Source organism: Gallinula chloropus (genome assembly GCF_964237585.1).
Source record: "Gallinula chloropus genome assembly, chromosome: Z".
NCBI lineage: Eukaryota > Metazoa > Chordata > Aves > Gruiformes > Rallidae > Gallinula > Gallinula chloropus.
The window spans coordinates 56221698-56239814 of NC_140089.1; the positions used below are offsets into that span (position 1 = coordinate 56221698).

General features: G+C 44.6%; 1 protein-coding gene across 1 annotated transcript; it reads right to left on the reverse strand.

Moving 5' to 3' along the window:
• Positions 1-2501: 2501 nt before the first annotated feature.
• Positions 2502-17558, reverse strand: LOC311203690 (uncharacterized protein; the record flags this gene model as incomplete). The annotated part of the gene is made up of 12 exons (XM_084278446.1): positions 2502-2593; positions 3434-3557; positions 4830-4957; positions 6123-6251; positions 6679-6807; positions 8873-9001; positions 9369-9503; positions 11664-11727; positions 12976-13139; positions 14762-14882; positions 15698-15872; positions 17344-17558. 12 exons carry the CDS (start codon positions 17556-17558, stop codon positions 2502-2504), a joined length of 1605 nt encoding a protein of 534 aa, XP_084134572.1.
• Positions 17559-18117: the final 559 nt, after the last annotated feature.

Consider the following 18117-nt stretch of genomic DNA (forward strand, 5'->3'; position numbering starts at 1 on the left):
AGCAGCCAGAAGCTCTCTGCAGGCCCGAGAGAGTAAACATGGGCTAATTCAAGGCCAGAGTTGCTGCTGAACAAGGCCGAGCCAATCATCCAATGTCACAGCGCATCAGGGAATCACATTTAGGAGAATAAAAACGCAGGCAGGTGCATTTTCCCACCAAAGAGGGGAGTGAGAAGATGTAAGGAGCTGTGCAGGCAGCAAGGCCGGGGAGGGCGGGAGAGGAGGCCTCGCCCTGCTGCTGGAGAGAATGATGCCCCTGCAGCCTGTGGAGAAAGCCATGGTGGAGCGGGTGTCCCCCCAGAGCCCATGGAAAAGGCTGAGACCCCACCTGCAGCCCCTGGAGAGGCTCCACGCTAGATGAAGCAGGTGGAGACATAGAGGAGATGCTGTGACCCACGTTAGAGCAAGCCCCTCCCTGTGCCACAATGCGGGGGAAGAAGGGAGTGAAATCATGACCAAAGTCTGAAGTGATAGAGCAGCTTTGGTGGGCGTCTGGCCTCCAGCCAGGGCCAAACCACCACAATTTATGACAAAGCATCTCAGGAACTACTTGCTGTCTCTAAGAGAGAGACTTGTATGCCATCAAATACATGACTTGGTTGTCCAGCATGGGTAAGTGTAACATGTTTTATAGTTCCTGCGCTATTTCTAGACCCACCCTCAGCAAAAGAAAGGGAAAGGAAAAAACGTCACAGCATTTCACATCTTTCATTAGAAACTTTATTCCATCAGCCTACAGGTACATGAGGTGAAATAAATGGTAGTGAAGGGCAGAAGGACCAACAGCAGTCATCTTTGGAAAACAGAAACATTTTCACAACAAAACACCTTTTTGTTACAGCTAAGAAAAAAAGCCAGGCACACTTGATAGCTTTTCTTTAAGGATGTATTACAGTTCAGTCACACCAAAGTGAAACCTTGTGTGCTAAAACTGGGAAGTTCTGTGCTTTAGCACTAGTACAAGCCTACCAAACCACACGATTTTCTGGGCAGCAATTAAGAAACATGCATCGTTCTGTCAAAATTTCTGTCCAAATGAGCTGTGTATTCTTCAGTCTGGACTTCAGAGCTTCAGTATAAGGATCATTAGATGGATACCTATGTAATGAAACAAATTCAGTCATGGTCACGGTACTTGGAGAATCCAATAGATCTTAACTGACACCTTGGCCACTTTGGAGTTTGTTTTATTCTGTATTCCCTTCAATATGAACTCAGCTTTGCAGATTGTCTCAGCAGAAAGTATGAATGCACTGAAATCTTCTTTCCCCTAATCTGCATGTGCATCTCCAATTAAAATTTATGTGACTTCTCTGAGTACATCAAAATAAGGACAAACTTTATGCGTGACTGTGTTGTGATTAAAATCTTTGCTTAAAAGCCTTTAAGCCTTTTAAAAAACCTTGAGGTTCATGGTGTTTCTCCATGACCACCATTAGTACACCTACATTATGGAAAACCTTAGGTTTCTACTTACTACCTCATTTAAAGTCAGCTACACACCTTGTGCATCGTTTTGCACTTTAGTAAACTGGTACCAAGTTGCTCCCTTTTCAGTGTGACATTTCTCACTCTTGTAATGTGACTGTTTAGCAGCAAAGCTTCTCTTGCCGTCACGTGCTTTCACTTTCTGTGCCTTGGGCACTGTGGCTTGAGCACTTGCCAGAAAGACTGAGGCAAAAAGTCATGAAGTACCTCAGCCTTCTCCAGATCCTGGGTAACTGCGTCTTCTGTTTCCTTCTGGAGACAAGGCCAATTTTTCCTCTCACCCTCATTTTGTCACTGATGGAGCTATAGAAGCTTTTGATGTTGCCCTTGATGTCTCAGGTCAGATTTAATTCTGTCAGCACTTTAGCTTTCTTAACCTGGTCCCTGGCTGTTGGAACAGTTTCTCGTTATTCCCCCTAGACTACCTGCCCATGCTTCTACCCTCTGTAGGCTTCCTTTCCCTGTCTGAGTTTGCCCAGGAGCGCCTTGTTCATCCAGGCAGGTCTCCTGGTGCATTTGTTGGGCTGCATCTCTCCAGAGCTTGAAGGAGGCAGTCCTTGAATACTAACCAGCTGTCTTGGGCCCCTGGTCCTTCCAGGGCTTCGTTCCATGGTACTCTACTGAGCAGGTCCCTGAAGAGGCCGAAGTATGTTCTGCTGCAGTCCAGGGTAGTGAGCTTGCTGTGCACCCTCCTTACTTCCCTGAGGATCTAGAACTCCAACATTTCATGGTCACTGCAACCAAGATTGCATCATGGTACTCTGTTACAAGCATTACAGCAGTCTAAAGGAACTTTCTCTAGACAGTCTCTCTCTAAACAAAATACACAGTTTCCAAGAACAAAATTAGGTTATTTGAGAAGACCTAAACCAACTAAATTTATTCCTACTCCATCTTTATTTACTAGGTCTCATGTCAGCTGTCCTGCTGTTTTTGCCAAGCCTGACACCCAGGTCACAAGCCTAGAGCTACCCAAGCAATCCCACTGCACCTTCTAGAAACCAGGCATAACATCAGCATTCCTCCAGTCTTCCAGAATCTCCCCATGCAGTGGGGTAGCCACAGCCGGGATCTCTCAGAAGTCCCAAGTGCTGGTACGTCTGCTCTAAGAAAATGTAAAGCTGAACTCTGAGCGTTAAACTGTTTTCTTAAAAACCCCGGGTCTCGGGCGGAGCTGTTGTTAGACCAAGGCTGGGGATGGGCAGGGAAAAATCCTGCTGCAGACTGCTTCTGATGCTGCACCTGATCCCCAGAACCTGACAGTGAGAAGGACTAGAAATGAAGGTAATTAAATCATCTAAAGATTAATGGCACTCAGAGTCCCTTCTAAGGCTTTCACTGGGCAGAGACATGAGGAGTGTGATCCAGCCTTTGGGATGCTTGAGATTGGGAAAGGATGAAGCGACAACAGGATACAGAAATTCTCACCCCTTCTCAGGAATTTTCTTTTGAGGGACAATGTGCTGTGTTTCAGCAGACAGGAGGCTTAGCTGGGAAGATGCTGCTACAATTTACATCTGCAGCAGCCCAGATGATGAGAAACTACTTCAAAAAGCCTTGATTCTGTGTGGTGGGGATTTCAAAAAAGGATTCATGCAACCCCACACCTATTTAATCAAAGTAATTTTGCCAAAGCAGATCCTTATTTACAACACCCATTGATTTATGAAAGTAATTAGTATGAAAATAGTTGTATGACAATATGATGAGAGTTTTGCATATCATGTCTGCACTGGGCATCAGGTGGATTCACCGCTCCTCACAAGGAGTCACTTTTTTGTCTCCTTGAAGAAAGGTCGAACCCATAACCCTGAACCTCACGCACAGCCAGACCACCTTGGCATTACCCTGAGCGGAGAACCAGGAAAAATTCCCTGCTTCCCTCTCTATCCCAAACACAGTAAATACCATTCACCCTCTCCTCCTCCTCCTTCTTCCTTCTTACCAAGCTCGTTGAGGTAGCCACCATGTTTCCAGTCTGCAGGCAATGTTCCCGCGTAGTCCATGACAGTTCCTCGTTTTCCAGGTTCCACGTTTTTAAGGTTCACAAACAGCTGATTGGTTTTGGCCTAATTCAAAGGAAGACAGATAACAGAAACTGAAACTGATGGGAAGTTACAGGATTTCCAGGTGCTAATCAGGCAAAGTGGTTTGGGTTTGCGTGGCCAGGTTTTGGTAGCGGTGGGGGGCCAGGAGTGGCTTCTGCAAGAAGCTCCTAGAAGCTTCCCCTACGTCTGACAGAGTAAATACCCGACGGCTCAAGGATGGACCCACCGCTGGCCAGTGACGAGCCCATCAGCGATGGTGGCAGCACCTCTGTGATAGGATGTTTCAGAAGGAAAAAAACCCACAGGCAGACACTTCTTGCTGCCAGAGAAGGGAGTGAGAAGATGAAGAAACTCTGCAGACACCAAGGCCAGGGAAGAAGGAGGGGGAGGAAGCGCTCCAGGCACCAGAGGGGAGACTCCCCAGCAGCCCATGGAGAAGACCATGGTGAAGCAGGCAGTCCTGCTGCAGCCCAGGAGGAAGATGCCGAGTAGAGATCCCAGCTGCAGCTCCATGCTGGAGCGGGTGGACACACCTGAAGGAGGCAGTGACCTCATGGGAAGCCTGCATTACAGCAAGCTCCTGGCAGGACCTGCAGCCCGTGGACAGAGGAGCCCACACCGCAGCAGGTTTGCCTGGGGCAAGCTGTGGCTCTGTGGGGAAGCAGGCTGGAGCAGTCTGTCCCTGGAGGTCTGAGCCACATGTAAGCCACACTGGGGCAGTTGGTGAAGAGCTGTAGCCCCCATGGTAAGGATTCATGTTGGAGAAGTTCATGGAGGATTGTCTGATGTGGGAAAGACCCCACACTGGAGCGGGGGAAGCATGTGAGGAGTCCTCTGCCTGAAGAGGAAGGAGTGGCAAAGACAATGTGTGATTAACTGGCCACAATCCCCATTCTGCCCCCGTCCTGTGCCGCTCGGGGGTAGGTGGCAGAGAATTTGTGAATAAAGTTGAGGCCAGGAAGAAGGGAGGGGTGAGGGGAGGTGTTTGAAGATTTGGTTTTATACCTCATTATCTCACTCTCTTTTGATTTGGTAGGAAATTAGATGCTTTGCCCATGATGTTACCTGCGGAATGATCTCTCCCTGCTCTTATCTCAACTCATAAGCTTTTGGTTATATCTTCTCTCCCCTGTCCAGCTGTGGAGGGGAGTTATAGAGCGGCTTTGCTGGGCACCTGACCTCCAGCCAGGGTCAACCCACAACAAAAAGAAACCAAACCTGAAACATGATGGAACCAAATGAAATAAACTAGAAGCTAATTGACACAGGAGCACTGAGATTTTGATGCTCTACCTTTGCCAGGGTCAGTCTGTCCATGTTGTTGACATGAGGTGCGGTAGCGCACTGAGTCAGAGTATGATAACTGGGGTTAGAGAAATAGTGACTGTTGGAATTTCCACCGGTACTGTGAGGGATGGCTTCTGAAAAGAAAAGAAAATCAACAACTATCAATAGCATGGCATTTCTTTCTGAGGAGAAGTTTTTGACAGCTCTGCACTCATTCCAAAACCTAATGGGAGAGTTTCTGGAAAGAGCTACCTAGGAAATTGCCATTCATTTGACGGATTTAGGGACACAGAGCAGGAACTGACAGGTCACTTGAAGCAAGAGCATGTTACTTGCTAACTTACTTCTCTCCTGAGGTTCCTTGCTCTCTTTTGCCTCTGCAGTCACTGTCCCAATTACAGAGAATTTTAACCACCAAGTTCATAGCAACACTCTCTAGTGCCTCAAGAGCACCCCCACCTTTGCTGACAGCTCTTTCTTGGCTCTGAAAACTCTTTCTGCCACCTTCTTCACCTGCTGCCTGCCTTAACAGCTGTGGGCAGAAGACAGCAGTGCCTGAAGTTTCACGTACCTGTTGAGTCACTCCCGGGTTTGCTCTTTGCCTTCACTTGTTTCAGACTCGAGCCTTCAGATGGAGCTTCTTAACTGTATCGGGATTACAGATCTGCAGCACCACGGACGCTACCCTTTGTTCCTAGCCCTAAACTCTATCTGTCCATGGCCAGCAGATGGCAATGTGTCACCAGTGGCAGGCCCCTACGGACAAGATTTGCTTCGAGAGGATCTCTGTGTATCTGGGAGACTATGAGAAGGGAAGAGGGAAAAGGAGAAGGGAATTGTCTCTACTTGGGATTTGGCTTTACTTGTACTGGGCCTGCCACTAAGGCCGTGAAATTAGGAAGGAACGAAAACCGAAAAAGAAGAAAAGGGTAAAAGACAATGAAGAAACAGGCAAAACAGGAACCAATTGTCCTTCTCCACCAGACTGTCAGGTCTCCCACGCTACTCAGAGCCCCGTGCTTGAAAACCCATGCAGTCGTATGAGCGGAGCCAGACATCTGGCTGGTGTCACGTCATATGACATGTGTGCCGATGTGGGAAGACAGCAAGAGATAAGGTCTTCATAACCAATTCTGCAGGTTTTCTCTGGAAAAAGCCCAGGTCCAACTCCTGAAGCATCTACCCCATTAAGACTCCCCCTGAAGCAAAGAGGATGTATCAAAACACTGGCCAAAACAGAGACTCCCCTGACGGTTGAGTAATTGCTCTTAGGCACCAACACTTGCCATTCCTACTCACTTTGCTCGCAGTGCTTCCCCATGAAGCCCGTGCGGCAGGTGCACTGCCCACTGATGTGGTCGCAGTCAGCTCCGTTCTGACACTGGCATAGCAATGCACAGTCCTTCCCGTAAAAACCCAGGGGACATCCTGCAATAGAAGGAGCGGGAAGAGAACTGGAGTGAAGCAACTGCTCCAGAACTAAAATGCAAACATCCTGGGTAAGTATATTAATGGACTACAGCCAGTACTGCACATCCGCAGGGGGAGCATCTGAATGTCAGAGTCATTCATTCTGTGTGTGCACATGACAGACTCTTCCACAGGGATGCCCAGCCGCAGCCAAAAGTTGTCTTCCTCTAAAGCAAGGCTAAAGAGGAGTTCAAATGTAGTTGCCAGCACTCTGCCAGTGCTTATGCAGCTGCCTCCCCTGCTACCGCGGAGGTAACGTGTAACATCTTCTGGGCCAAAAATGCTTAGCAGCGTGGGAAGACATCAACGACTGAAATGTGAAAACACCAAAGGAAAGTTCTGTCACTCGTTTATAGACCAAGAATGGATGACAAAAGTCACTTACTCTGTGTACAGTAAAGGCCAGTCCATCCTGGAGTACATTTGCACTCCCCATCGCAGGCACTGCAGTAAGCTCCATTATGGCAATTGCACGTGTGGATGCAGTTCGGTCCCCAGTGGGAAGGTGGGCAAGCTAAAACAACCCACAGCAATTCATTAATTGATCCCAAATGACAAAGATCAGTGATATCCACAAACAGAGCTGCTTACATTCACATAGAAGCACTGCTTCACTTGGTGTTTGTTGTTTTGCTTTTAAAGCCATTTCTTGGGCTACTCCATTCTGAGCAAATAGCCACAGGTTGGGTTTTCTCTAACTAAGGACTTCTTTTACTCTACATAAAAAGTGTTGAAAAACATTGGAAGTGTCGAAAAAGCCAGCAATTCAAACTTGATCCTGAGTAACTAGGACACTCATACCAGCTTTCTCCACACAGAAAGCCAAGTAACTTTCCTCTTTTCATTATTTTTTAATCTGCAAGCAGTTACGTTGAACACAGCCAAAGGTATAAGTCTTCTAAGCCTCAAAACTGAAGGAGTACAAATAGAGAAGGTTGAAACACATCTCACAGCCTATAGATTTAGGCTAAATATGAAGCTTAATTCTTTAATTTCTAATGTTAGAGTCTAGGTAATTACCTAAATAGAGTGCAAATGATCAGGACTGTACCTTTATCAAGTGGACTCTTGCTGCTGTGGTTGCATTGATGAATATAGTATTTTTTAAAAAAAGTAATTCCTGAATCCTTTAAATGCAAAAGGACTCATCTATGTGTGGGCTGCATTTTTGCAAAGTGGTGGTTTTGCCCAAATTTCACTTCATTAAGAAATATACTACATTGTAGTGACAAAAAAATAAACACTAAGTTTGGTTTTTCTTGTTTTTGCTTCATATGTGCCTTATGATTCTTTTTGTTATTGTTTTTGTTTGAAAATAGTGGTCAGCTATGAGGGAATGTAAATCCCATACAGATGAAAGGTTAAAAGTTTTAAGAAGGTTACTGGTTCCAGAAGAATTTAATGGAATCGTTATTTTCCATGTGAACAAAAGGCCTGTACACAAAGCAAAGAAACTTGCTCTGTTACAGCCCATGAGCATAGTCTAAATAGATGCTTCCATTCATATTGCTGGCACCATTTTCTTGTTATTGATTTGTGAGTAAGTCTCTCCTCCTCCTAAATACCCCTATTCTTCTACTCTCCAAAATACCTACTTATTTTACCATAAAACCAGACGCCTTTCTTGCTACTGGCTTCCACAGGAATCGGCTCAAGATTTATCTTGCTATGATACTTAGTTGTGCATGCCAATCACTTCACAGAATTTAGACAGCAAAGAGTTTTTTTTCCAAAGTCACCAGCTGCTACATTGCACTGGTACAGAGCTAGTTAACCTGGACTAGCCAAGCCATAAATGAGTTACCATAAGTGACGTGAAACCAATGTGGGATGGTATTCGGAAATGCACCTCCCTGGAAATCAGCACAGTCTCTTTGGAATGTTGACGTATCAGGCTTTGGTGTGGCTTCTTTTATTCACAGAAATGGGTTGACTGAAACTTTGGAATACAGTGTTTTGGACCGTGTGGATTTTGGTACTTCATGGAATTGGATCTATTTCTCGTGAGAATTCTGCCTCAGGTATTTCTCTCCTATTATCAGTATTTTCATAGACCTGACAAGGCATCTGGAGAATGCTGAATTATTTCATAAAAGAACTCCTATGAAACATAATGAAATTAGGGCCTAGCACTCTGAGTCAGTAACAAAGTCTTCACTGGGTTAGCATACCAAGGCAATACTCCCCAAGTGAGGTAGAATGGCAGTAAAAAGGGGTATCTGCGTTGTGCTTTTATGTGGCAAGGTTCTGGTGGCGAAGGGGGGAAGCAGGGGTGGCTTCTGCAAGAAGCAGCCAGAAGCTCTCTGCAGATCCTCTACAACTCTTCTTGGGCAGTGAAAGACTGAAAATTGGTCTCTTCTCTCATATTCTCCATCCCACTTCTTAGAAAAGCCAGAGTGCAATTATGTTGCTGATAGTGCTGATAAACTGAAGAAGAAAACTTTCGGATTTCTTCCTCCTATACCACACAGTCCTCATTTCTGACTTGGACAGTGGGTTTTTTACTAAATACTAGATAATGTAAATAGCCAAACCCGAATTGATTGTTGTTAAAAGAAAGGGGAACATTTCATACTTACGTTGAGAGCAGTCACTACCAATCCAGCCAGGGTAACACTGACAGGATTTATCAATAGGATTGCACGTTCCGTTACTGATGCACGTGCATATTCCAATGCAGTTCTTGCCAAATCTGCCACTGGGACATACTGGAACAAAACACAATTAGAACTCCTTAGTAATCAGAATGGGATTACCTTTTCTTTATTTCAAGAGGAATCTTGATACTAGGATCAAGACAGGTACTGCTTAGTATAATGTTCAGTAAGGCATTAGAAATTCTGGGAAGCCCTTTATACATGCTCATTATACAAATAATACAAATAACAATACAGTGGGTTTCATACTGTAGGATCAAATGTTCAAACAGTTTAAACCTGCTTAAGATTCCTAATTTATACGCTGCAAGCACTACAACAGCAACTGCTGTTGGTTTTATGGCTTCCAAGCGACGGAAGGAAAATTGCTGAAGTGCCTGGTCTCTCTGTCCCAGAGAGTCTTTACTACAACTTGTACCTTTGTTACAGAGGGCTCCTGTAAATCCAGGTAAGCAGTCACGTAAGCCAGTAATATGGTGGCAGGGACCACTGCTGTGTACACACTGGGGGCATGTCTGGCTGCAGCGGTGTCCATAAAACCCAGGGGAACAGACTGGAATCAGAAAGAACAAACCGTCATTCCTTCCTACACTTTCTATACAGCCGTGAACTACTCTTCAGAGCACTTCCTGACTCTGAATTAGCGCTGCTTTCTAAATACACAAGGCTGGCAATGGCATCCTCATTATTCGTGCAGTTCAAGGCTTTACACTCACAAATGGAGATTTGCTCGTCTTCCTCTAAGGTTTGCTATATCCCAGCTCTTCATGACTTAACTGACATTCTGTTACTTGTCAGGCCATGCTGACTTGGGTTGCAGGTGAAATGCATCTCTAGTTTTTATGTTATACACATTTGACTACACATTGTATGTCCTCTCCAACACAAACAACTCCTAAGGCATATTTGAAGAAAAGTCATTTAAAAAGATAGACTGGATAGTTTTATCTGTAGAGGAGTATGGTCATCTTAGACCTTGACTTCTTACCTGTTTCCTAACTTGGAAAACAAATAGCCATTACTTCACTGAGAAAAACTTACCAATGTTTTCCAGTGATCCTTTAGGTACTCATGACATGATACAGCCAGCTACACATCACCTAACTTTTAGAGAACCTGAGACCAGAAATAGGAATTCACTTAATTCTTACGCGAAAGGCACAAGTTTCTTTTAAAAAAGGAGGAAAAAAAAAGGGGGGGGCAAGGAAGACAGACAGGGGTTCCATAAAATCTCCTCCTTTGCTGCTCTAATCCCTTCTGGTATTTTTTTCCTGATAAATTAGAATATTAGGTAACGCATCAAGAGAAATAGCTGTTGCACAGCAGCACAATTAGCACAATGCACAATTAGCACTCACAGAACTTAACTTGGAACCTTTCCCGTATTTTAATTTCATTCAAGATTCAGTCTTTTAATTATACACTCGATACGAGTTACATGGCTCGATCTCCCTAGAGATCCTCGCTGTTCTGGTAGGTAATACTAAACACCAAAAAATATCAAGTCTGATGGTTACTTTAACAAACCTAAAAGAAAAAAAACCCAAGCTATTCTAACATACTTTGTTGAATTTAGTTCCTTCCTCTATTGTCACAAACCCTTTGCCTGCTGCTCCACTTATTATGCATATACATATGTTCCACAACACCTTTCTTAATCCTACCTTCTGATGCTATCTCTGCAGTGTAACTTTATAGAGCAGCTATTTGAGACCGTGTTATGAAAGTATTGCTCAGGAGTATTGCTCTGACATGTGAAGCGTGGGAGGAGGATATTTCCAGACACCGAACAGAAAGCAAACTATGCTCTTTATGTCATACAGTGTGTCCTGACATCACCAACGTGTTGAAACTAGTCCGTTACACACGCTGTTGTGATGACATCATTCCAGGACAGATACTCCATTTTTTCTAGAATCACGCACAAAGTCTCTTTCTAGCAAAATCTTTTTCCTTTCCATAGATGAAGATTTCACTGAAGCTAAAAGCAGTGTCTCCTTTCCAATACCTGAGGTCACGCAGTCAAGGTCTGTGCTACGCCTGAAGTCGTCATCTCCACCCAGGATAGTTCTATCACACCGGCCAGCTCATTTTTAGAACCTGTTACAAAAAGATGCTACACTTTTACTACGGACTTTCAAATCACAGAATCTACCTACTTTAACCTGGCTTCATTCGTTACCATACTTTTGGTCTCTGGTGATTTGTCTGCCCTAGTGTCTCACAAACTACTCATCGATGGCACAATGACAATACTACTATTTTCTCATCATTCACTCCAATTACTTTTATTATTTTTGCAGCCTTGCCATTTCCCAGCGGTATCTGAGTGACTGAGGGGAGGTCGCACTGCGGCTTTTGGGACGACAATAAGGCCAAGAACACTCTGGGCTCAGTTAGGTGAGTGCTGGCTGTGGCAGCCTCCCTCTCTTTCTGTGAGGACTCCTGTGGAGAGAGTCCACAGAGACTACTGACCCTTGAATACAAACAGGAAAGCTGAAGCTTGCAACGCTACAGTATCGCACGGAGACACAAAACTCCAGAACCCTCTGAGAGGGGCATACTTAAGAGTGTCAACTCCATCTTATGGAAGCTGGAAGAGTTTTCCCAACACTTACATAGACATTTAGGTGAGAACTCAAATCCCTTCCTGGAGATAAAAGGTTTGTGATAGCATGCCTTTCTGCAGAGTTTCATCATGTTTTCAAATTACCTTGCTCTCCATAGACAACAGTGCCAAACACAAATTCTAATGGATAACCAAATACAAATACTTCCTAAAACCACAAGGAAAATGCCAGAGAAACCTTGCAGAAAAGTGCAACAATTTTCATGCAGAACAAAATATGTGCAGAGACACTTGAGTTCTCAAGTTTGAAAAACCTAAGTGGAAGCACAGCTTCTGCACAACTGATCCTCTTTTTGGCTGCCAGAGCCAAGCTTTCTGGGTTCCTGCACGCAAGGCTTTACGTACCAGAGCTGCCAGCACAGCCCTGCATATTTACAGCTCTTCACCACTTCCTGAGGAATGGTTCTGTGAAGGCGCGCAAGGTTTCAGATTGACCCGTCTACTCTCCTACTCCCAGTTTGCCTGTGGATCCCACACTCAACAACATTTCCATACCTGTGAATCACAGATGGAACAAAACAGCCACAGAACTGGCCCCTGTCTCCTTCCAGCCCCACACAGTCCTCCTGTAGAGCAGAGAATTTATTTAAAAACTGGAGTTTCTAAGAATTTCCTAGAAAACCAAACATTATCACTGGAAAAGATGGAGCCAGTTTTTCAGAGAAAGAGTTCATGTTTTGACTACAAAATGTAATAAAAAACAGTTATGGAATAAAACAAATCGGTTTTGACTTTTACCATTTTAAAACCTTTGAAATTAGATATTTTGATTGCTCTCCCCAAGCACAAATTGCAAGGTGCAGCAGACCTGATGAGGCAATGTTATGGCAGTGCAATGATTTCTAACTTTGCACTTCTCAATGTCGGCGTGACAGCGTCAGAGCCCCAAGAGGAAGGCAAAGACCTGTCTGTCACTGCACTCTTCGCAGTGCCTTCTCACAGCTGACTAAGAATGAAGGCAACTTTTCCGTTCATATTGTACCAGAGATAGAAGATAATGTAATCAAAACTAGGTTGTTTGATGTTAAGTATCTATTTCTGGCACATTCTTTCCTCTCATAGTTTTTTCTGCTTTAACAGAAGCACTCTGGAGAGCATTTGATGCCAACGGGGAAAAATTTGGGTCTGTGTTTTTCAACAAATTCTAAAGGAGCTGGAGAAAAGTCTGAGGCTCGACTTTAAAGCATGGAAGCAGGAAGAGTTTTTCATCTGTGCATCTTAACTGTGTGTTTTCTGCACTTCAGTGTGTTGCACTGCAGAGTTCTTCCCAAAGATTTGTCGTCATGTGACACCAATCTTCAACCCAGTTGTGTATGGGCTACCAGGAGCAGTCCTCCTTGGAGACTTATCCCCCCGACAAAATTCAGTGCAAAATCTGGTGAAATTATGAAACTACCTGGCAAGGGAATTCACATTTTTCTCCTCTCCAGCCTGGAGCACAGGTACAGGTTCCATCCAGAGCTTTGCAAGCCCCTCCGTTAAGGCACTGGCAAGTTAAGTTACAGCCAAGCCCCCAGGTACTTCTGGGACAATTTATTGAGCAATCTACACCATGCCAACCTGCCAAAAAGAAGAATTTCAAGTGACAAATTAATCCAAGTTTTCCCCCATTCCTCTCTGCGGACGTGTTTCACTCTGCCTATCAGGCAGCATCTTTCGGAGATGTGCAATCCCAGGGTACCACTAGCTACAAGCTAGTAGCAGCAGTTTCAGACGAGGACTTGTCCACGTTGGAACAAGGGTGGTGAAGGGCACCTCCTGACATCTCTGCACAGCACACATTTGCAGATGGGTGCCACCGTGCAATAGCAATTCAGGGCAGATTGGCAAGGAAAACACAGACACCTTGAAATTACACTACCAAGCACCAGAGGATACTGAAGGTTTAAGGCATGGGTTGAAAAAGCAAGGACTGTATTCCCTACATTCAAGCTGCTGCTTTCATCACTCTTCCGCCAGTACTGAACAGATGGAGTTCTGCAATACAGTTTAGAAACTAAAATCCTAGACACAAAACAGAAGGAAACATAGCAGCAGTGCCTAAGTTGCATTTCTCCAAGGATACATGGAAGACCTTCTAGATCATTGCTGTACTTCCCTCCAGATGCAAAAAAGACTGTAATGGGAAATGGTTCTAAAATGCACCCTTCACTGCTGATTATGCTGGGTAGCAATGATTTGCAGACTGCACGCTGGAGGCAGAGAAATGGAAATAGATTTTTAAAAATGTGACCATCTGATACAATAGAAACGGCAGGAGACAGTCCGACGTGACCATCAGCAGTGACACAAGCCAAGGTTCTAATTTTGTACCTTGTTTACAGCAAGCCAAGGGAAAAGTAATTCTGCACTGAGCCTAATCAATAGACTGTGCAAAACACATGGATTGAAACGAAGCCGCCTCGTGCCCTGGATAGAGAACTTCACATTTAGGGGTCATTTCAGGCAAAAATCAGTCCCTGACAGAGGTGGGCAGGGACGTGCAGTTTCTGAGGGGGTACAATGTCCATCAGAATTACTGCTGGGAGGTGAGAGCCAGGCAGGGAGGTCAAGGAGCGTCAGTCTAGTCACACGAATACTGGGAGACCTAGAAAGTTTCTCACAGAAGCAGGGAACAGCGCGCAAAGGCTTGGAAGGGTCTTAGGCAAGGTTTTCTCAGAGAGCTGGTGAGGAAAAGAGCATTCAAATAGAATAAATTGCCAGTAGATACTAACATCAGTGCTAAAATGGCAGGAAGAAATCGGTGCCTCTGTGTGGCTGAGAGGGACAAGGGTTGCAGCCAAAGGTCATGCACACCCAGGCTGAGGGAAACCCGCCTATGCATTTCGACTAGGCAGGCTGCTGTCAGACACATGGCAGGCATGCCTGTGGTACATCCAGCAGATGACAGCACTGCCACCAAGAGAGAAGTGGTGGCACACCTCAGGGTAAACACCAGTAATTCACTAAGCCGCAGCAGCCTCCAGCCCACTGAGAACACAAACATGAGGCATGTGCACTCTTCTTGGGGCAGATGGTTTCCTAGTTTTCACCTCCCAGAGCAGCAGAAGCATAAATCAGCTGGTGATATGGCCTTCAGTGTGGTCTGCTTTTTATTAAGTTTCTTTCTTCTTCTCTACTTCCAAAACTCAAATTCATTTTATGATTAGGGAAAAAGGAAATTAATCTGAAGGGATGCTTACCTGCTTTGCAGGCACAAGAAACATCTACTGGTGAACAGATGGCTTCGTTTTTGCAGTTGCATACAGATGAACAGTTTATTCCATACGTCCCCAGAAGACAGGCAGTACCACAAGCAGCACCCTGAATGACACAAAAACAGAGTCTAAAAACTATTCAGACAATAGAACCAGTACATTCTGTAGACTGACTCAGGTGCTACAAAAGCCAGAGAACATGCCTGTTCCAGGCTGTCACTAAGGTATCTGAAATTTCATGGCGAGGGACTCCTTCATGCTCTTTAAGTCCACAGTAAGCATTACTTTCCTGTTAGTTGTTGGGAGAGCTCAGGTCACACAGCAAACACCACTTGGTTAGATCAATGGACAGTATCTTAAGTAATAAGGAAGCCCTTCACGAAACCAAATCTCGGTAAGACAGCAGGTTCATGGAACGTGGATGTCTACAGTATTTTTAGGAATTAATTTGACTGAAGTTTTCACAGTTGTTGTTCCTACAACAGTCACTCCGTAAATATCCAAAGCACAGGTAACCGCAAATGCATGGAAAAGCTGCAGAATAATCCATCCTGAACCGCAAAAACAAGTGTCTTGCTCTAGATTTTCTCTGAATGGAACATCAGGAGCTTCTGCAGCAAGATAATGATTGAAACCATCATTCCTCCCTTTATTTACACCTCACAAGCACATCCTCCTACTTATCACTGTCTTACAAAGTCACTATCTTTTCTTTCCTGAAATGCCTTCACTTCAGTGCTGAGAACCAATCCCAGATTTGCCTCAGAATCTTAGACAACGCCCAGTATTATTTATGTATCTAAATACCGTTACCTTTCTTTTCCTGTGGTGGAGAAAGGACACTCGGGCACCATGAAGAACTTGGCACTCAACTAAAGCCAATGGAGTTGAAAATGTACTGCGAAAGAGAGACTTATTTACCTCAAATCCAGGGCCACAGGTGCATTTTCCAGTCACACTATTGCAGTCAGCACCATTTTGGCAGCTGCGGATCTGCTGACATGACTCGCCATGGAATCCTGGAGAACACGTCTCGTTGCAGTAGAGCCCCGACCAGCCAGGCTTGCAGGAGCATTCCCCAGACACAGGGTGACAGCTGCCAGGAGGGGATGGAAGGATAAGTAATTCAGGACTAAAAATGACAATCTACAACTGAACAGTTCTTGAGATCTAAATTAGAACGTATTTATAAAACTACTAGTACTGGCATTTTAAGACATACATCACTGTCCTGTAAATAGGTGTAGGAAGCTGTAATACTTTTGAAGGATTTTGATGGGTTTTCATGAAGTCAGACTAATTGGCAGTAAGATTTATACATTAAGAAAGGGAGCCTATATATATATGTATGCACATATCCCTCAGAGAAAGCAAGAGACAAAAGAAACGCCACCAGAACGTGTCCTGAAAAAACCCTAATCCCAGCCTAACTATACCAAATTAGTTGGTGATGCAGAATGACCTCCCACAGTCTTATTTACAAATGTGAAGCAGGGGTGGAAGATCACCAGAAAGAGCTTACAAGACAAAAGGAAAAACCCTTGTAGAAAAGTACGTAGCTACAGTGTGCTCTTTTTACACCAGGTGTCACGTGAGTAAAGACATGCCAAAACCAGTCTGAAATGCTGCAATTCCTACATTTTGTACATTCCTGTACAAAACAAGGCGCTAATGTTGACAAAGGCAGACAGAGGCCTTTTTTGCTTCTTCCTGCAAACTGCATCTTCAGAATGACAAGTTTCTGTAAACCCCCCAACCTGTGATGGGAAGTGGCAGGGACGTATGGATCTGCTCATACCAGGTCACAGCGCTGTTGCTGTACCCCACTGAGGAAACGGGGTTTATGTGGCCTTAGTCTCAGCCAGCCAGTGCTCACTCTCTGTTTTCTCTTGACTGTTGAGTACCAAGGGAAAAATGGATACTTTCACCTGGTCACGGAGAACAGAGGGCTGGGTTCAATACACACTCTAGCTCAAATCCTTGCATATCTACCAAAAGAGGCAATCAACAAGAACCATTTCTGAAAAAACTCTTTGCATAAGAGGCTTGTTACCTGCTGGTGCTCTCTGGACCCCTGGAAAATAGTAGAACCTCCCAGGTATACCTATATCTAACCCTTCACGAAGCATAGAGGCTGACAAGCACGAGGATTGGCTGGAGCTGCCATCAACTGACCACATCTATTGATTTCAGTTATTTCGCACTTACAGCACACCAGAACGTGCAAGGGATATATGATCTATCCTGCCTACACACAGTGAGCAATGTAATGATCTACCCACCTGGTAAACAGAGACAAAGGTCCCACTTTGTCATAATATTTATTTGGCGGGTAAGCAACCAAATAAATACAGCAATGAATATTAAGATCACATATAGCTGCAAGCACTGTAATTCAGAAGCTCTTTTGGGCTGAGAGTTTCCTGATCCAGTTAGGGAATACCAGATTCTCTCACAAGTCCTTCGCTGCTTCAGATTGCATGAAAGTACTAGAAAAATCAGGAAATCTTTCTTTTCAGATTTCTATCTTCTCTACAGAAGAACAGGTTCAAGGGTGTAAAGCCTACCTCCAGGTAGTGGGCCTGTGCCAGGGACATCTTTTATCACACTTGAGACCATAAATTCCTTCAGGACAAAGCCTTGTTTCACACTGCTCTCCAGTGTATCCTGCTTCACAGAGACAGGCACCACCAATATGGTAGCATTTCCCACCATTCATACACTTGCAGGGCTCAGCACACTGCACCCCGTACGTCCCCACTGGACACTCCTCTTGGCACATATGAGAAAAACAAAGAAAAAAGTGGGTTAGTTCCCATCAAATACAGCTTTGGGACATTCCAGGGAAATCGAGTTTATGAGCAATCTCTATACGGCTCTAAAAAGCCTCTGAAGTGGAGCAGTGATTTATAGAAATTCATGTTTCAAGTACTTTATGTCAGAATTTGTAACTTTTAGAAGTAAACTGGATTCTGCACTTAGCAATAGCGTGAACAGCCAGCAGATTTCTGTGCCCCTGTAGATGCTCAGGGCCTGGCAGTCCTCTGGCAATCACGCTCAGCAGTCTCTGATGAGAACCTTTTCTAACTGTGTTTTCCAAACACACTATGTTTGACACAAGGCACGGCAAAATGTAATAGAAGTCACAAGAGCCTTCTGACTGAGGTCAAAGGGGTATATGTGTTCATATCATGCCTCCGCAGTACTGGCCTCAATCCCTTACTCGTATCCAAGTGTCGAGGTATTTGCAACTCTGCCCTGAGGGGAGCAATAAAATCCCCATTACTTCAAAGGTGCAGCGTAATAATAGAGCTAATAACCCCCTACAAATGTTTCCCAGT